We start from the raw sequence: 12,163 nt of genomic DNA, 5'->3' as shown, positions 1-12,163 counted from the left end.
TGTAAGAACTTGTCAAAAGGGTTTCAGCTGGTTCAGTTCAGGATTCAGAAGAACTGGACGTAGCAGATTCAACAGGTATAAGAAATGGTACACTAAATCTTTGAATAAGTAATAAAGCAGGCACAGCAGCTGACTGAACAAATTGACAGCAACCGGAGGAATGAACCAGGCTTTAATAGTGCCTCTGGGGTGATGAGCAGATTGGGTGATGAACTGCAGGTATACAGGTGAGCTGGGAGTCAGGAACCGAGCCTAAATACATTTACACCATGTTTTTAGCCTAAAGTCTGCTTTGATTCATGCGTGAACACAGTTCCAGAGGAAGATATCAGAGGACATTGAGGCTAAACAAAATGTGTAAATGACACTGTTTTGAGTCAAATTTGAATGTCGGGCTTACGGACACTTGTGTGACACCACAGGAGCAGTTTAGAAACATTTTATTCATATATATATATCTATATATATATATATATAGATATATATGAATAAAATGAAATATATATATATATATCTATATATATATTTCTGGGTTTTTTCACATTTGAAGAATCAGTCACCATTTACTTCACTTGTATAGGTTTTGGCTGCAATGCTGTTTACCCCTGACCCACCTCTCTATCAGCATAGTGGTAAGGAGATAATGAGTGAATTTAAATTTTTGGATGAACTATCCCTTTAATTCTATGGATGTTTAATCCAATATTATTTGAATAATTTAAATAAGCCTAATAAGTGATGAAAAAAACTCAAAATCAATGAGCCTCTTGTGTTTTAAAGGTCCAGTGTGTCAGATTTAGGTGAAAGGGAACTATTGGCAGAAATTTAATGTAGAATAATCCTCATGATGTTTTCACTAATTCATTTCATCTAAATTGTATTGTAGTTTTCTTTACCACAGAAAAGGACCTTTATATTTAAATACCTTATATTTACATTGAGGGGACCCTCTCTCAAGGTCGCCATGTTTTTTACATTAGTTCAGACTGGACAAACTAAACACCTTTTAAGTTTTTATGACAATTAAAGGCTCCCACAGTTTCTTTTTCATGTTTTGAAGGAGAGGGTGAGGTGAGGAGTGTTCAGCTGCAACATGTCATTTCAACACTAGATATCACAAAATTCTACACACTGTACCTTTAACAAATATGAGCTGTGCAACCCTTTGTCACCCTAAAGTCTAAGTTTCCTAATAAAAATAATACACAAAAACCATTAATGTGTTTCCATTTTTTTATTTTTTACTTTGCAGATTAATTATGATTTCTTACTTAAATCACAACATTGCTCACAAATTCTTCATGACAAAACATACTTATACATATCCATTGTTATTTACAATTGACAAATTATCAGTGGCAGGGAAATAAGTCTTCTTGATGAGCAGTTTTTAAGCAGGCCCAACTTTGGAGACTTCAGTCACTGATTGTGTTGTTGATGATTCCTCCTCACCTCCTCCCATCCCCAGCAGCATCATCATGCATGAACGAAACTGAAAGGAAAAAATAAATTACTGAAATTGTTAGGAGGTACAGTGCTTTTGTTGAGCAATCAATCCAAACAACAAAAAGCCTCTGCAAAGTCAAAAATATTCATCCTTATCATCATACATGAACATAACAGAGAGGAGTGGGGAAAGCACAAATTAATCAAATCAAAAGGAATGTTACAAGTTTTGCATCTCCCAACTCAGCTATTTTCAGTGGGATTATTTAATTTTTCACTTTAAAATCATTCAATCCAACTGTGATATCAGAATACTTATTTTAGAGTTAGATAGTTTTGATTACCATCAATCATTCAAGGTTAGGGTGATACATGACTGTTAAAACATTAATTCATGTATAGTAAGAATGTTAGAGTATAGAAGTGTTTTTATTCATTTCATCAATTAATACATTAGAGCATATACTCAAACGTCTGCTTATCAAGTAGTTTTACAAATTATGGTTTGTTAAATGGTAATAGGGAAATACCTTTAAATGTGACACCACGTAACTTCTCAGTGCTAAATAATATTTTCTGGATGTATGTCTGATTGAACAGGGACACTTTAAGGTGCCTAGATGAGTGGTTTACGTCACAACATTTTTACAGACCTGTTTATTGAACAGGACGTAGATGACAGGGTTGTAGACTGCAGAGGCCTTCGAGAAGCAGGAGGGTATGGTGGCCAGTCTCAGGTCGAACGGTTGCCCTCGGTTGTTCACGACCCAAAGAGCAAAGGTAGTGTAGGGCAGCCAGCACACCAGGAAACCCATCACCATGAGAACCACCATCCTGGTGACCTCCTTCTCTGCTTTCTGGGTGGAGGCAGACTCAGCTTGAGCCTTCGCTGCCTGGTGAGGGAGAAGAGAGACAAATCTGTCAAAATCAGTTGTACAGCTTTGATAAGATATAAGATGCATTCAGGTATACACCTTGCTTTGTCATGAGACGACTTTTCAGACAATTTTTTTAGTATGTTTAAACTTTGTGTGTGTGCATGTGGCGTGCATGCGTGTGCATGTGTGTGGGAATTTTTTTGCATCACCATTTTCAGTGTGATGAGCAGCTGTGTGTAGCAGAAGATGATGGTGGCAAAGGGAACGGCAAAGCAGAAGCAGAAGAGGAACATCACGTAGGATTCATTGTTGTATTTGTTGTTTGTGGTGTACCAGTCTGGTCCACAGGAGCACTGCAGACCCTCTGGGATATACCTGGACATATTAGCACAAGGCCATTGAGCAATCATTCCAATTCACAAGTTGTAAGATGAGTCTTTTGCCATTGGTTACCTGCTCCATCCAAACAGAGGAGGAAGTGAGGCAATAAGTGCAAACACCCAGGTGAATACGCAGCAAGCTATAGCATGGTCAGGCTTGAATACAAAGTTACCAAGTGGCTTGCAGATGACCAGCCATCTTTCAAAAGCTATCACAGCCAGAGACCACAGGCTGACCATACCTGCAATGACAAAGAGAAGCAATTTAAGCCCCTTTTTCAAATCACATCAAGTTAATTTAGTAGTCAGGGTGAAATTGAGCATTTTTTGTAAATCTTACCTCCGAGTGTTGCCATAAAACCCTCAATCTTGCATGCTAGTGCTCCAAAAATGAAATATCTGGTTGAAAAGGAGCAGCAAGCAGTGAAGGAGCCTATACAGGATACAAGAAGGTTCGCCACAGCCAAGTTCACCAGGATGTAGTTAAGGTGGGACCGCAGTTTTTTGTATTTGACGGTGCATGCGATGGTGAGGGTGTTGATGCTGGTGCCCACGACAAACACGAAAAACATAAATCCTGCCATTGCATAGAAGATGCCCGAGCTCCCCAAGTGATCCTGGGGAACTAGGAAAGGGCTGAGTGCTGTGATGTTGTTGGTGTCCAGACTGATGGGTATCCAGAAGTCCTCTGGCAGCTCCTCACCACGATTTGACCTCATTTTGCTCTTTTGTGTGATTACAGATCAAAGCACTTCCTAAATTCTTTGCTTTCACATATATTATATACAAAAGGAGGAGGAAGGAACGTTTGAAGGAGCAGACAGGAACACTACAATGTGTGTGTCCGTAACATCTCTTGAGCCAAACTCTAGTGGAGGACTTTTATAAAGGTCCCTGAGATACCACTTATCCCAATTAAAGAGCTACTTAACTCTTTAATTGATTAATTGATTGATTGATTGATTGATTGATTGATTAATTCATTGGGGTTTGCATTCATTTGTGTAAGTCATTTAGGGGTTTCCCGTCCTGATTGTAACGACACAGAGTTCAGAGGCCACACAGCTTGGTTTCACAGCTTGTGCAGACAACATCTGCCACTCTTTCAAAGACATGACAGCCAGGTGCTGTATATTGTCAAGTCACAATAAGTGTTACTCTCATTGGAGAAACCACAAAACCGTAAGGAGGTTTGTGCTAATGGACTGAAAGAATTTGTTAAGGCTTATCTAACTGCATCCTGCAGTTAAGAACATCAACATACTTGACTGATAGTAAGAAACTCAAGGTTTAGTTCTTGTCAGAAACAATACCTACATGTATCTGAATCACGTAGCACACAAACATGCATGTACCTGCCAAAAATGTGTATATCATGCACTTGTGCAGATGCATGAACACTTGTACTTCATCATCAAAACCTTGATAAACAGGTTAATCCCACTTACTTAAAGAAGATCACTGCAGTTCTTTGCCGGCTAATCTGGTTTCTATTAACCTTTTGTCTGATAATCGCATGTCCTGTAGCCTTCTGTAATCCGCTCTGCTGGATTAACTCAAGATTTGTTACCTTTATAGCATTTTGCCCATTTTCCTGAACTAAAAAGATGTGCAAGATGTTGGAAATGCATTGCAATAGCAGAGGCTGCAGGAAAGGGCTCCTCTTTCCTTTGCCAGATATGGTTCCGCAGCTCCCAAATAGCTGTATCATCTGAGTTCTCATGAATCGTCCCTAGTCTGGCCTCAACCCTGCGTCCAAGTTGCCTTGGACTCTAGGGCTGGGACAACACAGCTCCGAGGAGAATAGGACAAACAAACCCCTCCACCATCATAATGTTGTAATAAGGAACAAATACATTTCTTTGTTTTAAATTGCACAAGGTTATTAAAAACACAACAACGAAATAAAGAGTCAGTATTAACACGGTATTGCTAATTCTTGATCCAAACATTTTTATTTTTTTATATTTGCTGTGTAAAAGATGTTTTAATTATTCCCTATAGCACTTTATTGCACTCTATGCAATTTATCGCACAAAATATGTTTACATATTTACATTAAACAAATTGTCAGTCACCTGTGCAGAGGTATTTTGACAATAAAAAGAAAACACTGTGGAAAACATTGTGGATGTTCAGTCTAAGCAGGCCCAACCTTGGAGACTTCGGTGACTGAAGTCTGTGATGTTGAAGATTCATCATCATCACCTCCACCCATCCCCATCATCTTCATCATGCATGAACGGAACTGGAAAACATGAAAGTAAAGCTGATTTAGGGACACATTTTCAAAACAAGATAAATTACATGCAATTATTTTACTTTTATTATTTATATTGAAGATCTTATCCCCCTGTTTCAAATCAGTCACTCTATCTCTTCTGTCATCCTTTACAATTAGATGAGCTGTTTACACCAAAGTTTCTCTACTGTTGAAGGTCCTGATCTCTATTGTGTTTATGTATGTTGCTGTAAAAAAACTTTTTCATTTCGATGTTTTTTAGTCTCTTTTTGACCCATAACTGTAATTGGTTCTCGGTCTGATCGTACATGCAACAGACCTGTTTATTGAGTAGAACATAGATGACTGGGTTGTAGACCGCAGAGGATTTGGAGAAGACAGCTGGCATAGTAGCCAATCTCAGGTCGAACGTTTGCCCACGATTGTTCACGACCCACAGCGCAAAACTGGCGTAGGGCAGCCAGCACACCAAGAAGCCCATCACCATGACCACCACCATCCTGGTCACCTCCCTCTCTGCCTTCTGGGTGGAGGCAGACTCAGCTTGAGCCTTCGCAGCCTGTTGATGGAGAGAAGTGTGTTTAGTCTCATGACAACCATCAGTCAAAATAAAGTATTTATCCATTCAGTTTGCATTTTTTTTGTATTTGCATCACCATTTTCAGTGTGATGAGCAGCTGTGTGTAGCAGAAGATGATGGTGGTGAGGGGAACGGCAAAGCAGAAGCAGAAGAGGAACATCACATATGATTCATTGTTGTATTTGTTGTTTGTGGTGTACCAGTCTGGTCCACAGGAGCACTGCAGACCCTCTGGGATGTACCTGGACATATAAGCACAGTGCACTGAATGAGGCCTATGTTCCGGCTTTACTGTACAATTCATGTAAGTGTAAGGGTGTGTGTGTAAAACTGACCTGCTCCATCCGAACAGTGGAGGAGCTGAGGCAATAAGTGCAAACACCCAGGTGAATACGCAGCAAGCTATAGCATGGTCAGGCTTGAAAACAAAGTTACCAAGTGGCTTGCAGATGACCAGCCATCTTTCAAAAGCTATCACAGCCAGAGACCACAGGCTGACCATACCTGCAATCATAAAAAAGAAAATTTGAAAAAAACATTTTAGCTTTTTAAAACTCAAGTGTCATAATATTACAGTATGTATGTAGTATGTACATTAAAGTTCATCTTACCACCAAGTGTCACCATGAAACCTTCAATCTTGCACGCTAGCGCTCCAAAGATAAAATATCTGGCTGAAAATGCGCAGCAGCCAACAAAGGAGCCGACACAGGACACGAGAAGGTTTCCCACGGCCAAGTTCAGCAGGATGTAGTTGAGGTGGGACCGGAGCTTCTTGTATTTCATGGTGCACACGATTGTGAGCGCGTTGATGCTAGTGCCCACAACAAATATAAAAAACATGAATATGGCCATGGCGTAGAAGGTGCCTGAGCTTGCTAGATGGTCCTGGGGGACGAGGAAGGGGCTGAGAGTCGTGATGTTGTTCGTATCCAAAGGGATGGGGATCCAGAAATCCTCTGGAAGCTCCATGACCCGGCCGTGCTTCATTTTTTCCCCCACGGGCAAACAAGAAAAGTCAGAATTTGCCTTTCATGTGATGGTGGTATTCAGTGTGTCCTGCTGGTCCACTTGTATGTGACAGTCCATTACAGAGGAGAGAGGGTAAATATATAGGACTCCCTACTGAACCTTTGATTAATTAAATTAAGAATAATTGATTTATACTCAGCAAAACGAACAGCCATTAAATCATTAGGGGTAACTGGTTTTAATGATGGCTGATCTTTGTTGACTAAGTCAAGACATGAGTCATGCACGTTGACTGACCAATAGAATAACATTAATAAGAATAAGAATCAAAAAATAAGTGTTACATAACATTAATTATGGTTCAACATGAAAGAGTGGTAAAAAACAGTCATTTTTTCTTTCACATCTATGAGGTGCCATTCAGCATCATCTTGCCCAAGGACACTTTGGTGTGAGCTGGGGTTTGGTTGGAGGACGACCATTATACCCCTCAGCCATAAATTAATGGTTTTTATACCAACAAATAACCATTTTGGTTGTTTGGCCTCTTAATTCCCTGGTTCAATTGGATCCAGTCTGTAAGGAAGGATGTTGTTTTGGAATCAGCTAATCCAGCCATCAGCGCTATTATCACCGCTAATCACATCCAGTCAGCCCTTGGGTAACCTGCCTTAGTATTAGAATGGATGATCCTTACCTCCGTCAACATAGCAGGATCAAGAAGGATTACCACTTGTGGAGCATGGATCTCATCACATAAGATCTCAGCACAGAGAAGAACATTTCATTTTTCAGAATCAAAACTTTAACACAATAAAGTGTTGAAGATCAGAAATTTCTCGAGAAAGAGTGGTAGTGACAAATGTATATAAGTAAGTGAAGATTGCTTCATTAGCCTACATCTGCTAAAACTAATGATAGATGTACGTATGACCTCATAAGTCTGTGCCACCTGTTTAAAAGGATGTGATGGGTTGTACAGTTTCTCCTATAAAATGTGCAAGTAACATTTGTTTTATTGTTGGCTTCTGTCGTGCTACCTGGCGGACAGCCTGTCTGTCCCAAACATCTAAATCAAATAGGCCTCTTACCTACTGCTGAACAATGCAACAGATGTATAAGAGATTTGCTCTCTAATTAAAAAGAACTCTCAGCTGGATTCACCGTGACACACCTGGCTAGGGTGACATCTTCCTGCTCTAAAAGCCTATGATAGTCTCTTAGCCTAGACATAGTCAATGTGTATTTACCATAGTTCAAGAGGTTTCTGAGACTATGATGTGTAAGAATTGTTACGGGATAACCCATTGTGACAGATGACGCCTTATCATACATTAAAGAAACTCCCACCATTGCTCTGTAGCACAGTGGTAGTCCCAGTTCAACTTCTGAATAAGCAGTGGAATAGTAAGAAATAGGTTGAGGAGCTGAGTGATTCCTTCATCATCCTCACATCATCGCAACCCCAATATACGACACAAGCAGATACAAATATTTTTTGTGCTCTGTTGAAAAATAAAGAACAAATGTTTGATAAAGGGGATAATATATTTAAGCATGTCTTATGAGATTGATTAGTAGTGTTTTTCCATTTAAATGATTTAAATAATTATTGCTGTTGGAACTGCTCACCAAATATAATTTATGAATAAACTGAATAAAAGATATAGAATCTCATTTTAAACTTAACAAAGTCCTTGCTTCAACCACCTTAAGTTACTTGTGTGAAATGGTTGGTTCAATGCATAACTTAAAGTGGAAAAACACAAAACTAATTTTCAAAGAGAGTTCACCCCAAAGTCAGGTCAAGTTTCAAACGGGGTCTACAGAATGATTCTGCATAGGTTTCAGTGATCACTCCTCAATTTATTGAATTTGTGTGAACCTACAATCATGTGACTATCACCCTTGGGTCACATGGTTACAGGTTGACTTTCATCCATAAAACCGTTTTATTGATGTTTGTTCTCTGTAAGGTGTCCTTAAGATGAGCGTCGTGGTTTGTAATTTGTTTAAGGTTTGCTGACCTTTCAGAAAATTTGTAAGGCAACAATTTCATGTAGTTTTACCATCAAATGTTATGAATCCTTTCTTATAATTTTTTTCAGGAACAAATACAGTGGGTGGGTGTTGCTCAGCAAGTAGAGAAGGTTTAATCCCCGGCTCCTCCGGTCCACATGTTAGTTCATGATGTATGAGAATGTGGTGTTTAAGACTAGATATGTGCTCCGTAAAATGCAGCCTTCAAAAAAGTCTTTTTGCAGTGTTTTGTATGATTTGCAGGTACAGTATATGCCCTGACTTCTGTGCAGGGTCATATGAGGTGCTGCACTAACTTAGATAGGGGAATGTTAGACTGATGATCTGTGGCTGGGGGGGTTAAGCAGTTATCTTCTCACCAGACTGGTTCGATCACAGTCTTCCCCATCTGCATGCTAAAAGTGTATTTGGGCAAAACACTGAACCCAGAATTGCCCCTCATAGAAAAATAAAAGTGCTGCCCATATAGATGCACTCTATGAATGTGTATGTGAGTTGGAAAAACTACTGTAAAAGGGCTTTGAGTGGTCATCAATACTTGAAAAGTGTGATATAAATACAGACTATTTTCATTTCACTATGTATGCTTCAGTCCTGTACTGGGGCAAAATGTGATCCTTTCATTTAGCTTGACACTGAAAGTGAAAAAATAAACTCATACCAAACACATTATTCTGTGTTGCAAACTACAAATAAAATATAATACATACTGAGAAAATAAAATTGACCAACTTCCAAAAATTGAATTTGAACAAACATAATTAATTTTTGTGTTACTAAATGAATTCATTATTCTAAGTTGGTCCAACAGTTTTCTTTTTCAGTGCAAACAACAGAAATAATATTTGAAAGGAAATTTTAACAAACTTTCAGAATCAAAAGCTTCAAGTCTATTGAAATGACTGTGAAAAGTTTATCAAACAATTCATGAAGTAAGTGTTGTTGATGAATGGGCATCGGAAACATCTTTAACTAGCCTGTATGGTCTATTAGTGGAGAATATTGCCTGCTCCAGTTGAATGTAACAGGAAACTTTCAGCAGATTAATGCAGCTTTACATGTGACGCCATTTCAACCAGCTTGTGGATTCGAGGGACACAAGCAAATAGGATAATTGGCATTAAGAATAGGAAGCAAGGAAAACAGTGGGCTCACAAGAGCATTAGAGTGAGACTTTCTTTCCTTCATCATAAACACTGTTCCTGAGTTCCTTTGTTAATGAGGTGAGATTTTGAACAAATAGTCACAATGCCAGGAGAAGAGCGAATAGCATCAACAGCCGCAGCTATGACATCAGTCTGTATCTGTAAAGGTGAATGGTTCAGGAAATTAATTGATGAATACTGAGACAGGTGCAGGGTATACATCCGTAGACCACAAACCCCTGATCATATATGTTGAAGAAGTGCATGCACAAGACTCTTTTACAACCTTGTTTCACTACATGTCTTTTAAGACAGATCTATGCCAAATCCCATATAAGTATAGCAACAGAATATCAGCTTGTTAATCAAAATAATCTAATGATATAACATTTTAGCTCACATGGAAACAGCGTTTGAGAGAATGGCTTACACACTAATATGCTCTGAGACTTATGGTGAGTAGAAAGCCGCACACCCCTCCCTAAAAGCCTCCACCTCCTGCCGCTATAATCCTCGATCCATGTCACTTGTGAGGCTTTACACCATGATCTCTTTAAGATCTTAGAGTTCAGTTCTCCAGCCGCTATGTAAGACTCTTATCGTATGTCGACGATTACCGGCAGCTCAGAGCAGTATGGAAGGTCAAGTTGTTCGTCTGAGCTCCACTGACCTGCTTCACCTGCAGCTTTGCTCACGCACACACACATGCATGAACATGTTTCACTGTGATAGTGAATAGGAATTACTGTATGTATGAAAAGGAAAAAAGAGCGGCTGTATGAGCAGCTGCTTTACTGTAAATCAGAACACATGATTGTAGATATTTAGCTTTCTTAGCCCTTACTGATTAAATCACTTATAATGAGTCATGTGGAAATGACAGAAAATTAAAAGTGGAGAGATTTTTCACACAATGTCAGTCACAATGACACAACAACCTATAGATTGCATTTTACGAGGTCTTTTCATCAGCTTGATGATGTGGCATGATCGGTCTCTGGTCTGTTTCTTTTCCACGACATCAGAATAAATGTCTCTCCTCTAGATATAGATGTAGATATAGATATAGATATAGATGTAGATGTAGATATAGATATAGATACACATATAGATATAGATACAGATACAGATATAGATATAGATATAGATGTAGATGTAGAAATAGCAGGTCTGTCTCAGATGACCTCAGGGGTCTGGATGCTTCATAGAATAAAAATCTATCACAGATTCTGTCCATTTATGTGCTTGTTAGTGTGGACTCGACATTTTGCATGGGCTGCAGTTTATTTTTTTACTGAGACTTGTGAGGACAGAGTTACAATAGTCAGCATGCTTCAAATATATATCTAATTCAGACAGAAATCCTTTGATTGCTGTATATTTGAGGTGATACTAGTTTCACTTCCTGAGACAGATGAGGAGAGCAAACCTCCCCCCTCCTGTCCTCACAGCTTTCTACACAGGAACTATAGAGAGCAGCCTGACCAGCAGCCTCTCATTCTGGTGTGACAGCTGCATCGCCTCGGACCAGAAGTCCCTCCAGAGAGAGGTTAGGACGGCAGAGAAAATCATCGGAACCCCCCTCCCATCCACACAGGATCAACACTGGAACTGCTGAAAACACAGACAGACACATGCATTCAGCTCCCATGAGCTCATATCTTCTAAAATGCTGCTATGTTTTAATAATTCAGTTTCACCATTCAAGCATCTTATATATATTAACCAGTGTCAAGTTGAGCTTTACTGTTGCAATTTTATATTTACTGTTACCAACTTTACATTTACTGTTACCATGTTTAAATTACTGTTACAAGGGTCGAGGATAAGTGGTTAGATAGACATGACATTTTTTCTTTCTTTTTTTTTACAATACCATCGCTATACTATTCAACCAAAAATGAACATCAATAAAGTAAAGGTTTCTGTCAGCTTTATTGCACATATAAGAGTAGGATAAGTTCCAGGGTTATCTTACTGGTGCATGTATCCAATGGTCTCACATACCTGACCTGTGTGCGAGAGCAGGGCCTTCAAGTTCGACTGGGATTCCTTTACTCTATAAATTGCACTCTTGTTAATTAGTAAAATATATAAATGATTCAACCTTAACCACCTGCCCTTTGTTGTGTGTTCAGAACCTTTCAGAAAATTCTATTCAAACAACGCAAAACTGCCACCCTATGGACTAACAATGAATTGCAACAAAGGACAACATCGTTTTCCAAACTAAAGTAAACGTTTTCCAGATCGAGATTATGCTGCACTGTATACACCTTCATTTTACCTACTTTAATTATGTGGCTCATATCAAACATTTGCCAAACAAATACTTACATATATTAAGTTACACTGTATAACACAGACAAATGAATACATTTCATAACACCAGTCAAAACAAATCATATCAAACAGACATCCATACAGTAAAAACACTAAAATATATGCAAGCCTTTAAAAACAAACCCAAAATCTCTGCA

General features: G+C 38.9%; 2 protein-coding genes across 2 annotated transcripts; both read right to left on the bottom strand.

The window, feature by feature from the left end:
* Positions 1–1,219: 1,219 nt before the first annotated feature.
* Positions 1,220–3,570, bottom strand: LOC109629133 (blue-sensitive opsin-like). The gene is made up of 5 exons (XM_020086613.2): positions 3,045–3,570; positions 2,778–2,946; positions 2,534–2,699; positions 2,100–2,339; positions 1,220–1,492 (listed from the first exon to the last, which is right to left on the bottom strand). Exons 1-5 carry the CDS (start codon positions 3,421–3,423, stop codon positions 1,391–1,393), a joined length of 1,056 nt encoding a protein of 351 aa, XP_019942172.1. The 5' UTR covers positions 3,424–3,570; the 3' UTR covers positions 1,220–1,390.
* Positions 3,571–4,633: 1,063 nt separating this feature from the next.
* LOC109629165 (blue-sensitive opsin) lies at positions 4,634–6,616 on the bottom strand. Its single transcript, XM_020086667.2, has 5 exons — positions 6,138–6,616; positions 5,862–6,030; positions 5,603–5,768; positions 5,266–5,505; positions 4,634–4,952 (listed from the first exon to the last, which is right to left on the bottom strand). The coding sequence occupies exons 1-5, from the start codon at positions 6,514–6,516 to the stop codon at positions 4,845–4,847; spliced, it is 1,062 nt and encodes a 353-aa protein (XP_019942226.1). The 5' UTR covers positions 6,517–6,616; the 3' UTR covers positions 4,634–4,844.
* Positions 6,617–12,163: the final 5,547 nt, after the last annotated feature.

This window comes from Paralichthys olivaceus, chromosome 2 (assembly GCF_024713975.1).
Source record: "Paralichthys olivaceus isolate ysfri-2021 chromosome 2, ASM2471397v2, whole genome shotgun sequence".
NCBI classification, from domain to species: domain Eukaryota; kingdom Metazoa; phylum Chordata; class Actinopteri; order Pleuronectiformes; family Paralichthyidae; genus Paralichthys; species Paralichthys olivaceus.
Note: the sequence above shows the minus strand (reverse complement) of the source record. Positions and strands in the feature narration are given on the sequence as shown.

Excerpts from the sequence above, each read along its gene's own strand:
- LOC109629133 (XM_020086613.2), bottom strand. The coding sequence starts at position 3,423 with ATGAGGTCAAATCGTGGTGAGGAGCTGCCAGAGGACTTCTGGATACCC. Across the intron at positions 2,700-2,777 it reads CCTCTGTTTGGATGGAGCAG|GTATATCCCAGAGGGTCTGC; the intron begins GTAACCAATGGC and ends TAATATGTCCAG. Across the intron at positions 1,493-2,099 it reads ACGTCCTGTTCAATAAACAG|TTTCGTTCATGCATGATGAT; the intron begins GTCTGTAAAAAT and ends TTTTCCTTTCAG.
- LOC109629165 (XM_020086667.2), bottom strand. The coding sequence starts at position 6,516 with ATGAAGCACGGCCGGGTCATGGAGCTTCCAGAGGATTTCTGGATCCCC. Across the intron at positions 6,031-6,137 it reads TTTCATGGTGACACTTGGTG|GTATGGTCAGCCTGTGGTCT; the intron begins GTAAGATGAACT and ends TTATGATTGCAG. Across the intron at positions 4,953-5,265 it reads ATGTTCTACTCAATAAACAG|TTCCGTTCATGCATGATGAA; the intron begins GTCTGTTGCATG and ends CATGTTTTCCAG.